Genomic DNA, 17,131 nt, shown 5'->3' on the forward strand with positions numbered 1-17,131 from the left:
ATCTCACTAAAACACTAGAAACACAATAAGCAGATAAGGGATTTTCCCAAATTATCCTATTAAATGTGTCTAATAACACCTGAATCGCTCCCACTGCCCTCGTTTTTTTTTCTTTTCTTCTAGTCCTTCACTCTCACTGTCCTCATCCACGAATCTTTCATCCTCGCTCAAATTAATGGGGGAATTGTTGCTTTCTCGGTCCGAATCGCTCAAGCTGCTGGTGGCCATGATTGTAAATAATGTGAGGAGCTCTACAACCAGTGACGTCACGCGCACATCGTCTGCTACTTCCGGTACAGGCAAGGCTTTTTTATTAGCGACCAATAGTTGCGAACTTTATCGTCGATGTTCTCTACTAAATCCTTTCAGCAAAAATATGGCAATATCGCGAAATGATCAAGTATGACACATAAATTGGATCTGCTATCCCCGTTTGAATAAGAAAATCTCATTTCAGTAGGCCTTTAACCCATGATAACCCAGACACATTAAAATATATACACAGTTTTATGTATTCTTTGAAACAGTGAGATTTATTGAGTGTCTAATTAAAGGAGCCATATGTAATAATTTCATGTCAAGTCATCATTAAATGGCCCAGATATGTCAAAAGGCATTCATTAATCATGTTCTTTTCGAATACCTCTATAATTGATAACAGTAGTTTGTTTTTATTTCGATGTCCCGCCCTCTATTGTTTGACCAATTAGAAAGTCTGTGAGTGTGTCACATCCAGGTTGCCAGTTACGCACCGCCATCTTCGTCTCACTACTGCCACTGGTAAAGTTACTAAAAGGTAAATTGGTTATACTTCTACAGCACTTTTCTACCTTCAAGGTACTCAAAGCGCTCTGACACTATTTCCACATTCACACACTGATGGCGGAGCTGCCATGCAAGGCCCTAACCACAACCCATCAGGAGCAAGGGTGAAGTGTCTTGCTCAAGGACAAAACTGACGTGACGAGGTTGGTATGAGGTGGAGATCAAACCAGCAACCAGGTTGCTTTCACGGCCACTCTTCCAACCTCCCCACACTGTCCCCAACATGTCAGACCTTAGTAAATCTAAAAGGCCTCGTTACGATTCTCAAACCTATTCATGACTAAGCCAGGAACAAAACGAGGATTTGTTCGAAAGCTGGAGATGATTGTAGGCGGAAAATATTTTTAAATCCGACGTCAAACTTGCTATTTTTCTTCTTGATAGGTAAGTCAGGCATTTACGTTTTCTCATTACTTGTAATAAATAGAAATGGACATTTCGTATCTAAACTATATTGTCTATACAGTCGATGATTTTGTCTGACAAAGCTAGTATGTCCGTGCAACGAATGGTTAGCAGACTAGCCCGGTCAATGATACATCAACATACAGGCTAACAGAGGAAATATATGCCTGTTAGCCTGTTTGTCGATGTGTAATCAAACTGGCAGGGCAAAATATATTTTTGACGAATAAAACCTATGTGGATATGGGTCGTGTCAGTGCCTATTTCGTTCTCAATACGCTGAGGAAATGGGTTCCAACATTAGCACGGATGTCATGGCAATGTGACCTATGGAGACAGCCAAATCACAATAAAAAAATTGTCATTCGTGTTTGCATATTGTGGACTCCATGTACCAAGTTATATGGCAAACTGGAACATTTGAAACAGTAGCCTATAGTCATACTTTGGTAAAATGTCTCCTCTTTAGTTTTGGGTGTACATTAGGCTGCTACGCATGCTCTACTTTTTTTCACCAAAATAACCATGTTTCAGCCTTTGTTTTCTGAAAGTACTGACAATAACCATATGATTGCAATTTGTTGTGATATTGTACGCAGACATGACATACTTCTTCCTGAAAATAGCCTAACTGTTGTGTAAAATGTTTTGGTTTGAGATTTGATATTAACAAAATGCTTGTCTATTCAGCTATTATGGTCCCAGCACCTGAACCCGAGTAAAAAGCAGTGGAAATTTGAAGTTCCTTGGAGTCGCCCAGTCGATCGATTTGGCTGTGTATCTGGCAACCTCAGTGAGCGAGACAATTTTGACCGTGATTGCATTACCATTTCTGGCCGTATTTTTACTTTAAGCATAGAGCTGAAATATATGTTCCCTGCTTTTTGTCTATGAATTACAAACCCCGTTTCCATATGAGTTGGGAAATTGTGTTAGATGTAAATATAAGCGGAATACAATGATTTGCAAATAATTTTCAACCCATATTCAGTTGAATATGCTACAAAGACAACATATTTGATGTTAAAACTGATGAACATTGTTTTTGTGCAAATAATCATTAACTTTAGAATTTGATGCCAACAACGCGTAACAAAGAAGTTGGTAAATGTGGCAATAAATACTGATAAAGTTGAAGAATGTTCATCAAACACTTATTTTGAACATCCCACAGGTGTGCAGGCTAATTGGGAACAGGTGGGTGCCAGGATGGGGTATAAAAGCAGCTTCCATGAAATACTAAGTAATTCACAAACAAGGATGGGGCGAGAGTCACCAGTTTGTAAGCAAATTGTCGCACAGTTTTAGAACAACATTTCTCAACGAGCTGTTGCAAGGAATTTAGGGATTTTAACATCTATGGTCCGTAATATCATCAAAAGGTTCAGAGAATCTGGAGAAATCACTGCACGTAAGCAATGATACCACGGACCTTTGATCCCTCAGGCGGTATAGCATCTAAAACCGACATCAGTGTGTAAAGGGTATCACCACATGGGTTCAGGAACACTTCATAAAACCACTGTCAGTAACTAGAGTTGTTTGCTACATCTGTAAGTGCAAGTTAAAACTCTACTATGCAAAGCGAAAGCCATTTATCAACAACACAAAGGAACGCCGCCGGATTCGCTGGGCCCAAGCCCATCTAAGATGGACTGTTGCAAAGTGGAAAAGTGCTCTGTGGTCTGACGAGTCCACATTTCAAATTATATTTGGAAACTGTGGACGTGGTGTCCTCCGGAACAAAGAGGAAAATAACCATCCGGATTGTTCTAGGCGCAAAGTTCAAAAGCCAGCATCTGCAATGGTATTAGGGTGTATTAGTGCCCAAGGCATGGGTAACTTACACATCTGTGAAGGCACCATTAATGCTGAATGGTCCAAACAGGTTTTGGATTAACATATGCTGTCATCCAAGCAACGTTATCATGGACGCCCCTGCTTATTTCAGCAAAACAATGCCAAGCCACGTGTTACAACAGCGTGGCTTCGTAGTAAAAGAGTGTGGGTACTTTCCTGGCCCGCCTGCAGTCTAGACATGTCTCCCATCGAAAATGTGTGGCACATTATGAAGCGTAAAATAGGACAACAAGAACCAGGACTGTTGAACAACTTAAGCTGTATATCAAGCAAGAATGGTAAAGAATTCCACTTTTAAAGCTTCAACAAATAGTTTCGTGAGTTCCCAAACGTTTATTGAGTGTTGTTAAAAGAAAATGTGATTTAACACATTGGTGAACATGCCCTTTCCCAACTACTTTGGCTCGTGTTGCAGCCATGGAATTCTAATATTATTTCCAAAAATAAAAATAAAGTTTATGAGCTTGAACATCAAATATCTTGTCTTTGTAGTGCATTCAACTGAATATGGGTTGAAAAGGATTTGCAAATCATTGTATTCCGTTTATATTTACATCTAACACAATTTCCCACCTCATATGGAAACGGGGTTTGTAATTAAAGAAAAAATATGAATTGTAATAGTCGACAATCTATTTAAGTATTACAATTGTTAAATTGCATAAATATTAGATTTTGATGGTAAAAAATTAGCTTTTGGAATCAGCTAGTTTACCTGAAATGCTGATATATCTGAGTGTATCCCGGGGAGTCACATGACAACCACTCCTATATGAGTCTTGTAAGTCACTTAAGACCTTAATATAAGTTCAAGCACAACACTGTACACAAGTTTTCTAGTGGGTTCTTATGGGTTAGATTTGATGCTGTTCAACCTTGGAAGAGATCAATGCATTTACATAGTGTTATAGTAGTAACTTAGGCCTAAGAACATTTACTGGTAATGATTATGCAAAAGCACAGAAGTTGTGCACAGTTGTGGCACATACATTGGAAGGGCCTGACTTAGGACTCCGAAACATTTCATTGCAGGACGAACTGTGAGAAATGATCTTTCGATCGATGCCAGTCAAGACTATTGTTTAGTGGCTACTTCCTGCTTCATTGCATCAATCATTAAGCAGCAGAGTAAACAGAACATGTGTTCACAGCAAGCAACCCAACAGGTTGTGTCCATCTATCTCTTCCAGGCGGGGAGGACAGCTTTCCTATTCAGTGTTTATATTCTAGCAAACACAAAAGCAACAGTTACACCATAAAATAAGCCTCCAAGGTGGGACTGAAACAGAAATATGCAAGCCCTAAGGGTCCAACCTGTGTCCCCTGATGACAAATCACATTCCAGACGAACCAGAATGTCAGCACATGTTTGCTTCAGGCCAACATTTGCTCCTCACCTGAGCTGTCCCAGATTGTAGTGCCTGGTCTCGCCATCGGTGGAGCGTGTGATGCACACAGAAAAACATGGCTGAAGCTGCCTCAGCTCCAGCAGTACGATGGCCAGGTAGTGAATAAAGAGCAGCGCGTCCACCAGCGACACGGCGTACTGCACGATGCCCTGGTAGTTCTCATCCTGGAGGGCATCAAGAGAAGACTGTCAGTGACCGCATGTTTACAAAGACTAGTCCTGCGGTGATTTCAACCATCAGGGACATGTAAAGCACATTAATATTAAACATTGTTTATGCAAGATTTTTAACTTCACTCAAAAGCATGCATTTTTAAATAAGCACAATGAGGAAATCAAATCTGTCATCTTGTTGAAGTCTTTGAAGTTGTTCTTCATAAAACTTATCAAAAGTGGCATATATTGTGTACACTACTTGGACACAGGTCAGGTTATGCCATTTATGCAATAAAGTACATTTCACTGAAATCTTTGTGAAAATTAAAGGCCTACTGAAATGAGATTTTCTTATTTAAACGGGGATAGCAGGTCCATTCTATGGGTCATACTTAAACATTTTGCGATATTGCCATATTTTTGCTGAAAGGATTTAGTAGAGAACATCAATGATAAAGTTCGCAACTTTTGGTGCTGATAAAAAAGCCTTGCCTTTACTGGAAGTCGCAGACGATGACGTCACAAGGGTGAGGGCTCCTCACTTCCTCACATTGTTTATAATGAGGCCTCCAGCAGCAAGAGCTATTCAGACCGGGAAAACGACAATTTCCCTATTAATTAATTTGAGCGAGGATGAAAGATTTGTGGATGATGATATTGATAGCGAAGGACTAGAAAAAAAAAAAAAAAGGCGATTGCATTGGGACGGATTAAAATGTTTTTAGACACATTTACTAGGATAATTCTGGGAAATCCCTTATCTTTCTATTGTGTTGCTCGTGTTTTAGTGAGATTAAATAGTACCTGATAGTCGGACGGGTGTGTCCACAGGTGTCTTGAGGCCAGTGTCTGAGGGAAGTCACGGCAGATACAAGGACGGCGCAAACTCCACAGATCTCCGGTAAGAGGCGACTTTTTAACACAATTTTCTCACTGAAACCTGCCGGTTGACAAGTGGTCGGGATCCATGTTCGCTTGACCGCTCTGATCCATAGTAAAGCTTCACCTCCGGGAATTTTAAACAAGGAATCACTGTGTGTTTGTGTGGCTAAAAGTTAAAGCTTCCCAACTCCATCTTTCTACTTTGACTTCTCCATTATTAATTGAACAAATTGCAAAAGATTCAGCAACACAGATGTCCACAATACTGTTTATTTGCGCGATGAAAAGAGACGACTTTTAGCCGCAAATGGTGCTGCGCTAATATTTCCTGACAGTCCGTGAAGTTACGCGCGTGCGTTATCATTCCGCGACGTTTTCAACAAGAACAATTTAAAATTGCAATTTAGTAAACTAAACCGGCCGTATTGGCATGTGTTGCAATGTTAATATTTCATCATTGATATATAAACTATCAGACTGCGTGGTCAGTAGTAGTGGGTTTCAGTAGGCCTTTAAATATTTAACTTAAGACATTTTGGTTAATTATATGTTAAAGCGTGTCTAAAAAGTTTGAACTAATAGGGTTTGCCCAAGTTCATTTTACTAAACATTTTAATACTGTATAGCACTGAGATCACAATTGCATGTGTTTTTGTCTCCGTCCCCCTCAAAAATGTAAAACAAGGGGAAAGAATGGCGTGTATATACAAAACCCAAAACCACTGAAGTTGGCACGTTGTGTAGATCGTAAATAAAAACAGAATACAATGATTTGCAAATCTTTTTCAACTTATATTCAACTGAATGCACTGCAAAGACAAGATATTTAATGTTCGAACTGAGAAATGTTCTATATTTTTTGCAAATAACCATTAACTTGGAATTTAATGGGAGCAACACATTGCAAATTAGTTGGCACAAGGGCATTTTTTCCACTGTGTTATGTACATGGCCTTTCCTTTTAAATACACTTAGTAAATGTTTGGGAACTGAGGAGACCAATTTTTGAAGATTTTCAGGTGGAATTATTTTCCATTCTTGCTTGATGTACAGCTTAAGTTGTTCAACAGTCCGGGGTCTCCGTTGTGGTATTTTACGCTTCATAATGCGCCACACATTTTCAATGGAAACAGGTCTGGACTGCAGGCATGCCGGTCTAGTACCCGCACTCTTTTACTATGAAGCCACGCTGTTGTAACACGTGGATTGGCATTGTATTGCTGAAATAAGCAGGGGCGTCTATGATAATGTTGCTTGGATGTTGCTCAAAAACCTGTATGTATCTTTCAGCATTAATTCTGCCTTCACAGATGTGTAAGTTACCCATGCCTTGGGCACTAATTCATCCCCATACCATCACAGATGCTGGCTTTTCAACTTTGCACCTATAACAATCCGAATGGTTATTTTCCTCTTTGTTCCGGAGGACACCACGTCCACATTTTCCAAAACTAAATTTGAAATGTGGACTCGTCAGACCACAGAACACTTTTCCACTTTGCATCAGTCCATCTTAGATGAGCTCGGGCCAAGGGAAGCCGGCGACGTTTCTGGGTGTTGTTGATAAATGGCTTTTGCTTTGTATAGTACAGTTTTAACTTGCACTTACAGATGTTGCGACAAACTGTAGTTACTGACAATGGCTTTCTGAAGTGTTCCTGAGCCCATGTGGTGATATCCTTTACAGACTGCTGTCACTTTTTGATGCAGTACCGCCTGAGGGATCGAAGGTCCGTAACATCATCCCTTACGTGCAGTGATTTATCCAGATTCTCTGAAGCTTTTGATGATATTACGGACCGTATTTATTGAAATCCCTAAATTCCTTGCAATAGCTTGTTGAGATAAGTTGTTCTTAAACTGTTTGACAATCTGCTTAGACATTTGTTCACAAAGTGGTGACTCTCCTTGTTTCTGAATGATTGCACATTTTATGAAAGCTGCTTTCATACCAAATCATGGCACCCACCTTTTCCCAATTCTCCTGTTCACCTGTGCAATGTTACAAATACGTTTTTGATGAGCATTTCTCAAAATGTTCAGTCTTTTTTGCCATTTCTGCCAGCTTTTTCTTGAAACATGTTGCAGGCAACAAATTCCAAATGAGCTAATATTTGCAAAAAAAAAAGTTTTCCAGTACAAACTTTAAGTTTCTTGTCTTTGCAGTCTATTCAATTGAATATAGGTTGAAAAGGATTTGAAAACTAGAATAGAATAGAATAAAATAGAAAGTACTTTACTGATCCCTGGGGTAAATTCAACACCACAATTTGTTCACAATAAACAATAATAATAATAAATAATATATAACATATATTATATAGATAATATATACTATATGAATAATATAATATATTCTACATATGTTCTACATTTAAGTGCAATCAAGAAAGAGCATATGCATTATACATATATACTATATATATATATATATATATGTATGTATGTATGTATGTATGTATGTATGTATGTGTGGGGAAAAATCACAAGACTACTTCATCTCTACAGAACTGTTTCATGATGGGTTACCTCAATCGTCAGGAGATTTTAATGGAAGCGTTCACATACAATGGTTTATATAGGGCACAGAGCAGAGTGGGTAGGTACAGGCAGGCGTAGGGGCGTGGTGATTGGCTCATGTGTTACAAGAGGTGTTTCCGTCTGTGACGGCATGCTGATATTTCACTGCGCTTGTTGAGGGATGACAGGTCTGGTTGATATATAATAAACAGTGCTGGGCACACCTTACAACAGTGGAAGCATTCACATACAATGGTTTTTATAGTATGTCACCACATGGGCTCCGGAACACTTCATAAAACCACTGTCAGTAACAACAGTTGCGCTCTACAACAGTGCTGAGCACAACTTACAACAGTGGTAAAAAAAGATGCAACCTATGCTTGAAAGAGAAACTGTTTATTATATATCACCCAGACCTGTCATCCCTCAACAAACGCAGTGAAATCATATCAGCATGCCGTCACAGACGGAAACAGCTCCTAGGTAACACATGAGCCTGTTCTGTACCAACCGAGCGGTATAGCTCGGTTGGTAGAGTGGCAGGTTTGATTCCCGCTTCCCCCGTCCTAGTCACTGCTGTTGTGTCCTTGAGCAAGACACTTTACCCACCTGCTCCCAGTGCCCCCCACACTGGTTTAAATGTAACATAGATATTGGGTTTCACTATGTAAAGTGCTTTGAGTCACTAGAGAAAAGCGCTTTATAAATATAATTCACTTCACTTCTTGTGATTTTTCCCCACACAGACATATCGCGCTCTACCACGGTATCGAGCACTATTCTCTGGAAAAGCCAACCAAGATATATATATATATAATATATATATATATATATATATATATATATATATATATATATATATATATATATAAATAAATATATATACAAACCCCATTTCCATGAGTTGGGAAGTTGTTAGATTTAAATATAAACGGAATACTAAGATTTGCTTATCATTTTCAACCCATATTCAGTTGAATACGCTACAAAGACAACATATTTGATGTTCAAACTGATAAACATTTTTTTTTGCAAATAATCATTAACTTTAGAATTTGATGCCAGCAACACGTGACAAAGAAGTTGGAAAAGGTGGCAATAAATACTGATGAAGTTGAGAAATGCTCATCAAACACTTATTTGGAACATCCCACAGGTGTGCAGGCTTATTGGGAAAAGGTGGGTGCCATGATTGCGTATAAAAGCAGCTTCCATGAAATGCTAAGTATATCACAAACAAGGATGCGGCGAGGGTCACCAATTTTGTAAGCAAATTGTCGAAAAGTATTAAAACAACATTTCTCAACGAGCTATTGCAAGGAATTTAGGGATTTTACCATCTACGGTCCGTAAAATCATCAAAAGGTTCAGAGAATCTGGAGATATCACTGCACGTAAGCGATGTTATTACGGACCTTTGAACCTTCAGGCGGTACTGCATCAAAAACCGACATCAGTGTGTAAAGGATATCACCACATGGGCTCAGGAACACTTCATAAAACCACTGTCAGTAACTACAGTTGGTTGCTACATCTGTAAGTGCAAGTTAAAACTCTGCTATGCAAAGCCAAACCCATTAATCAACAACATCAAGGAACGCTGCTGGCTTCGCTGGGCCTGAGCTCATCTAAAGTGGACTGACGCAAAGTGGAAAAGTGTTCTGTGGTCTGACGAGTCCACATTTCAAACTATATTTGGAAACTGTGGACGTGGTGTCCTCCAGAACAAAGAGGAAAATAACCATTCGGATTACTATAGGCGCAAAGTTCAAAAGCCAGCATCTGTGATGGTATGGGGATGAATTAGTGCCAAAGGCATGGGTAACTTACACATCTGTGAAGGCACCAGTAAGGCTGAATGGTCCATACAGGTTTTGGAGGATATGTTGTCATCCATGCAACGTTATCATGGACGCCCCTGCTTATTTCAGCAAGACAAGGCCAAGCCACGTGTTACAACAGCATGGTTTCGTAGTCAAAGAGTGTGGGTAATTTCCTGGTCCGCCTGCAGTCGAGACCTGTCTCCCATCAAAAATGTGTGGCGCCTTATGAAGCAAAAAATATGACAGACCCTGGACTGTTGAACGACTAAAGCTCTACATAAAACAAGAATGAGAAAGAATTTCACTTCAAAGTTTCAACAATTAGTTTCCTCAGTTCCCAAACGTTTATTGACAGTTGTTAAAAGAAAAGGTGATGTAACACAGTGGTGAACATGCCCTTCCTCAACTACTTTGGCACGTGTTGCAGCCATTGAATTCTAAGTTTATTATTATTTGAAAAAAAAAAAAGTTTATGAGTTTGAACCTCAAATATCTTGTCTTTGTAGTGCATTCAACTGAATATGGGTTGAAAAGGAATTGCAAATCATTGTATTCCGTTTATATTTACATCTAACACAATTTCCCAACTCTAATGGAAATGGGGTTTGTATATACAGTGTGTGTGTATATATATATATATATATATATATATATATATATATATATATATATATATATATATATATATATATGTACATATCCTTTTTTATGTGATATATAGTACATATAATACAAGTAAACATTTGCTTTTTAATGTAATTGCTTCATTTCAATAGACTTGGGTACATCTGCAGTGTATATTATATTTTTAATGTATCCGTATAGACTTGAGAAGGTACACCCTGTATTCTTTTTTATTTAAATATTTGTCAAAATATTTTCTACATTGCAGCATGACAATGGTTCAGTTCACAATGCCCACAATGCAATGTAACAATTGATCAGTGCAATGTTCAGATATTTTATCTATTTGATCATTATTGTCTTTTGTCTCTAATGTATATTTGAGTAAAAGTTGATTGTTCCTACCTGAGAGTCGAGTATCCTTACGCCGTAAAACAACCAAAACGAGAGCACAAAGAGCAGCACCAGGACAGCAAGCAGCGTGCGAAACACGAAGACGCGTGGGAGGCCGGCTCGCGGCGGCCGGAAGAAGAGGGCCCAGACGGCGAGCAGCAGAATGAGCAGCTTGAAGGCTACAGAAATGAAGAGACCTTCACAGGCCGTGCCACAGCTCTGCAGCTTCTCTGGCCAGAGCAGGTGGGGCAGCACCAAGAAGGCCAGCGGCGTGAGGAACACCAGAATCCCCAAGATCACTGCCAGGGTGAGCGTAAAATTACGGCGGCAGTCCAACCCCACGCTGTCCTCCAGGTCCTTGGTGATTCGCACAATGTCCTCCTGAGAAATACTACGCTCTGACGTGCCCGTAACTGCCGTGGTGGTCTCACCCCAGTTGTCATCCTGCGAATATGAAAAAGAACATAAATGGAAAGTCAATTGTGCTCACAAGAAAAATGTGCAAGATGTTCGATTTTTCTGCATCATAAATGGGAGAGGAGTTTGTGACCATATAAAAACCGAAGGGATAGAAAATGGAAGGAAAGGCAATACCATCTATCTATCCATCCATCCATCATCTTCCGCTTATCCGAGATCGGGTCAGACTTCCCTCTCCCCAGCCACTTCGTCTAGCTCTTCCTGGGGGATCCCGAGGCGTTCCCAGGCCAGCCAGGAGACATAGTCTTCCCAACGTGTCCTGGGTCTTCCCCGTGGCCTCCTACCGGTTGGACGTGCCTAAACACCTACCTAGGGAGGTGTTCAGGTGGCATCCTGACCAGATGCCCGAGCCACCTCATCTGGCTCCTCTCGATGTGGAGGAGCAGCGGCTTTACGTTGAGTTCCTCCCGGATGGCAGAGCTTCTCACCCTATCTCTAAGGGAGAGCCCCGCCACACGGCGGAGGAAACTCATTTTGGCCGCTTGTACCCGTGATCTTATCCTTTCGGTCATGACCCAAAGCTCATGACCATAGGTGAGGATGGGAACGTAGATCGACCGGTAAATTGAGAGCTTTGCCTTCAGGCTCAGCTCCTTCTTCACCACAACGGATCGATACAACGTCCGCATTACTGAAGACGCCGCACCGATCCGCCTGTCGATCTCACGATCCACTCTTCCCCCACTCGTGAACAAGACTCCTAGGTACTTGAACTCCTCCACTTGGGGCAGGGGTCTCCTCCCCAACCCGGAGATGGCACTCCACCCTTTTGCGGGCGATACACTTGTGTATAACAATAAATGTGTGTATAACTGCTGATGGCATTCAGCCAGGCTGGAGCAGCGCTCTCAGAACAACAATGATAAAGACTTTCGACACAACAGCCACGACAAACCAGCAGAAAGCATAATGACAAAGGGTACAATATGGGAGTGATGGGGGAATCAGCTGGGAGGGGGACAAAGCCCAAAAAGAGCCCTAAAAAAGTCTGCGGGCTATAGAGCGTTTTCTGTTCGGGGTCCAGTACTCTGGAATGCCCTCCCGGTAACAGTTCGAGATGCTACCTCAGTAGAAGCATTTAAGTCTCACCTTAAAACTCATCTGTATACTCTAGCCTTTAAATAGACCTCCTTTTTAGACCAGTTGATCTGCCGCTTCTTTTCTTTCTCCTATGTCCCCCCCTCCCTTGTACTTCATCCATCGATAACCATGGATGAAGTACTGGCTGTCCAGAGTCGAGACCCAGGATGGACCGCTCGTCGGGACCCAGGATGGACCGCTCGCCTGTATCGATTGGGGACATCTCTACGCTGCTGATCCGCCTCCGCTTGAGATGGTCTCCTGTGGACTGGACTCTCGCTGCTGTCTTGGATCCGCTTTGAACTGAACTCTCGCGGCTGTGTTGGAGCCACTATGGATTGAACTTCCACAGTATCATGTTAGACCTGCTCGACATCCATTGCTTTCGGTCCCCTAGAGGGGGAGGGGGGGGGGGGGGGGGGGTTGCCCACATCTGAGGTCCTCTCCAAGGTTTCTCATAGTCAGCATTGTCACTGGCGTCCCACTGGATGTGAATTCTCCCTGCCCACTGGGTGTGAGTTTTCCTTGCCCTTTTGTGGGTTCTTCCGAGGATGTTGTAGTCGTAATGATTTGTGCAGTCCTTTGAGACATTTGTGATTTGGGGCTATATAAATAAACATTGATTGATTGATTGATTGAATTACTTCTGTACTCACACTACTTTTGAATGTGTGTTCATAATACTTTTCTTAATTTTGTAAAATTCAGGCAAAATGTATGGCGTAAATTGTTGTTTTTTTAAAGTAAAGCTAAATAGGATCCTAACAAATTAATAGATCTTATTTGCGACTTTTTACATCAGAAATAATAAGGCTGAAAACACTCAACACGCAGTGAGGGAATCCTTCTGTCTGAGCAGGAGTTAGGTCTCTAGGCTAAGACGGTGTGTCCTGAAAGTGCGCAATGTCAAAATTTCCAGCGACTCCCACCAGGGCCAATGGTGGGTTTGGCTCCTTTTGAGGCACACAATGACATGACGAGCACTGTGTCAGATGGTGGCCTCTTGTTCCGGCAAATTTCACATGCATTCTCCATCTTGAAACATCCTCCCAACACACCTGCTGTATACAGGGGGCCTTGAGTACTCAACTCTACTCCCTACAACAAGAGAAGGAGGGGGTTTAATGTCCGTATATTCAACTGCCATGTTTATAGTCAAATCAGACTCTTCCATATCTAATTGTCAAATAGTCAACTATTATAAAACACCCCTACAGTGTAAAATACTTTTATTGACAAGTATGTCTTAAATGATGAATAACTTCAGTTATTAAAGGCCTACTGAAATGAAATTTTCTTATTTAAACGGGAATAGCAGGTCCATTCTATGTGTCATAGTTGATCATTTCGCGATATTGCCATATTTTTGCTGAAAGGATTTAGTAGAGAACATCGACGATAAAGTTCGCAACTTTTGGCCGCTAATAAAAAAGCCTTGCCTTTACTGGAAGTAGCAGACGATGTGCGCGTGACGTCACAGGTTGTAGGGCTCCTCACATCCTCACATTGTTTACAATCATAGCCAGCAGCAGCTCGAGCTATTCGGACCGAGAAAGCGACAATTTCCCCATTAATTTGAGCGAGGATGAAATATTTGTGGATGAGGAAATTTAGAGTGAAGGACTAGAAAAAAAAAAGAAAAAAAAAGTGATTGCCCTTATCTTCCTATTGTGTTGCTGGTGTTTTAGTGAGTTAAATAGTACCTGAAAGTCGGAGGGTTGTGGCCACGGGTGTGTTGACGCCAGAGTCTCTGAGGAAAGTCACGGCAGCTACAGCAGGAAAGAAGCTCCGCTTATCTCCGGTAAGAGCCGACTTATTACCACAATTTTCTCACCGAAAACTGCCGGTTGACATGTAGTCGGGATCCATGTTCGTTTGACCGCTCTGATCCATAGTAAAGCTTCACCTCTGGGAATTTTAAACAAGGAAACACCGTGTGTTTGTGTGGCTAAAGGCTAAAAGTTTCCCACCTCCATCTTTCTACTTTGACTTCTCCATTATTAATTGAACAAATTGCAAAAGATTCAGCAACACAGATGTCCAGAATATTGTTTAATTATGTGATTAAAGCAGACTACTTGTAGCTTGGATCGGGCTGGAAAATAATGTCCGCTACAACCCGAGACGTCAAACGCACGGGTCATCATACAAGTCATCATACCGCAACGTTTTCAACATGAAACTTTGCGGGAAATTTAAAATTGCAATTTAGTAAACTAAAAAGGCCGTATTGGCATGTGTTGCAATGTTAATATTTCATCATTGATATATAAACTTTCAGACTGCGTGGTCGGTAGTAGTGGGTTTCAGTAGGCCTTTAAGATATGGAATTTGCATGGCTGGAAGTGGAAACAGTTGCTTCTTCATAAACAAGTAAATATTAGCTGAAAGCTAATATGGATAGCTGGATATCGTACAAATATGCTGTGCCTTGTATTGTGATGACATCGCCAGATCTTTGCATTTGTCTTTGTGATTATGCTTCTGATTGTATTAGATAGTTTGGATTGAAGTTACATGTCTTCTTTCATATTGGTGTTTTATCTCTGTTTTATTTTGTCACAACCATACACAACAAATTGTTTTTGTTTTTTATCCTGCAGCGTTTGATTGGTTGTTGTATTTCATAATCATGCAATACAAATGAGTAGCAATATATGTGATGTAGATTTATTTACAGGTCATTCTGTTCAAATATAACAATCATAAAGTAATTTGGGTGACAATAGGCAACAAAAAAGCATATTTTGTACATGGAATTGCACTGAATGATACTAAAATCCATTAACAATGGTTATTTCCTTCAGATGATATGCTTTGCACATGAACTGTAGCAGGTAGCTAAATACCTGGATGTTAAAAATAGTGACCTACATTTCCTCACAGGGTTATTACATTATTAATGTGTCTTATTCATCACATGCAAGTAAAGAAAGGATGTGGCAGGAAGAGAGGACCTAAAAAAAAGTACTTAAACAACAATTTCAAGTTATGAAAATAAAAGTAAAAGGAAGACAGGGGACGTCTATTGGTACTTAAACTGCACTCACATCTTCATGTATCATGTAATAAAACAAACACCTGCCAGATTTACTGCAGCCCAAGAAAAACATATCAAACATTCACACAACCCACACAAGCTTTCATAAGTGACTTACATGTACTAAAATAAGTTTGATTTATAAAATACTTGTCTCCCAAGTTGTGACACTACTATGTGAAGTACAATTTACATGCACTTTCTTCAATTCCATCTATTGACGAATACAGTGTTCCAAGAGTTTTTTTTTTTGTTATATATTTTAGCTTGTTTAGCTGTGTGAGTAGAAGGGGTACAACCTTACATTGTGTAGCTAATGTTAATGATCAAATTAATATTGTAATATTTTTGTTAAAAATGTAGACGTATAATATATCTGTCTACATGTGCTTGTTAATGTTTTAATGTGTTAAAATGAAACATTTTCACATACCTGTACAGATGTAAACCAAATTCAATACTTTTTTGGGTAAACAAATTCTGTCAGTTATACGGAGTACGGATTCACGTAAAATAAAGCAAACTCTGCACTGGCTCAGGCACTTGGCAGGCAAAAAGGCGTATTTGTAGCCGTAATGCCTCAGCAATGTTGCGATTTTCCATGCCAACATAACACGCATGCCTGATGGAAAAACCCCAAATGTAGGACCCCGCATCTCAATATGCGCTAGCTTGAAGCTAATTTTTCATTGAATATGCAATATAAATGCTACTGCAATTGCACATGCCGATTTCAACACCTTTAAGTTTGGTAATCAAAACTACAACTAAATACATACAGGTAATCACTTTGTAAGGTTCAACAAAAGACTAAAAGACAAAAATATGTGTTGCATGTCCAGTTTATGTGAAATTATGCAGGTTTACTTCATGTTGTGACATCTCTCTGTTCTAAGAAAAGACATAATTTAGTTTAAACATGAACAAATTAATTGCTTAGTTGCTCAGACAGCAATGTATTTATACACAATTACATTGGTGTATGCCAATTCTTAATGAGGTAAGATGTTAAACTCATGCTTACCTAAATAAAGCTTTTAAATTTGGGGAGACCATTTTGATTTGGACATTCTCTGACTGGTGTTCTACATTTAGGTTCTACCTGTGCTGTTGACAAGAACAAAGTGAAGACATATTGTAGACTCTTGCTACTGACCTACCAGATATTTTAGCCTGTTATAAGTGTGTTATGTTTGGACCACTACATTAATGATTGATTTAATTCTACATGCGTGTCCCAATGATCCTCGTAGCTATGTTGTGCGGGGCTTCTATGCCCTCCTCCTAGATGAGGGACCAAACAAAGAGCAACTTGAAGACTTCTATGAATACTAAAAATTGAGGACCAAAGTTTCCCTCACCCGGACGCGGGTCACCGGGACCCTTATTTAACAGCCAGGCCTGAGGTGGGGCTTGATGGCGAGCACCAGGTAGCCGGGCCTGCCCCCATGGTGCCCAGCCAGGCACAGCCCGAAGAAGCAACGTGGGTAAGCCCTCCAATGGGCTCCCAACCTGTAAGAGGGGCATATAAGTAGGGCGGGCGACAGTTGAAGGCAGGGCCCTTGGCGGTCTGATCCTCGGGTACAGAAGCTAGCTCTTGGGACGTGGAACATCACCTCGCTGGGGGAGAAG

General features: G+C 40.4%; 1 protein-coding gene across 1 annotated transcript in view; it reads right to left on the reverse strand.

The window, feature by feature from the left end:
- LOC133555135 (vang-like protein 1) overlaps positions 1-17,131 on the reverse strand; it is a 96,868-nt gene that overhangs the window by 15,635 nt on the left and 64,102 nt on the right. Inside the window, exons 4-5 of the mRNA XM_061904648.1 lie at positions 10,912-11,343; positions 4,488-4,663 (exon numbers count right to left, since the gene is read on the reverse strand). Of these exons, the coding sequence (XP_061760632.1) occupies positions 4,488-4,663; positions 10,912-11,343 (608 nt within the window). The remainder of the gene's footprint in view (positions 1-4,487; positions 4,664-10,911; positions 11,344-17,131) is intronic.

Source organism: Nerophis ophidion, linkage group LG06, assembly GCF_033978795.1.
Source record: "Nerophis ophidion isolate RoL-2023_Sa linkage group LG06, RoL_Noph_v1.0, whole genome shotgun sequence".
NCBI lineage: Eukaryota > Metazoa > Chordata > Actinopteri > Syngnathiformes > Syngnathidae > Nerophis > Nerophis ophidion.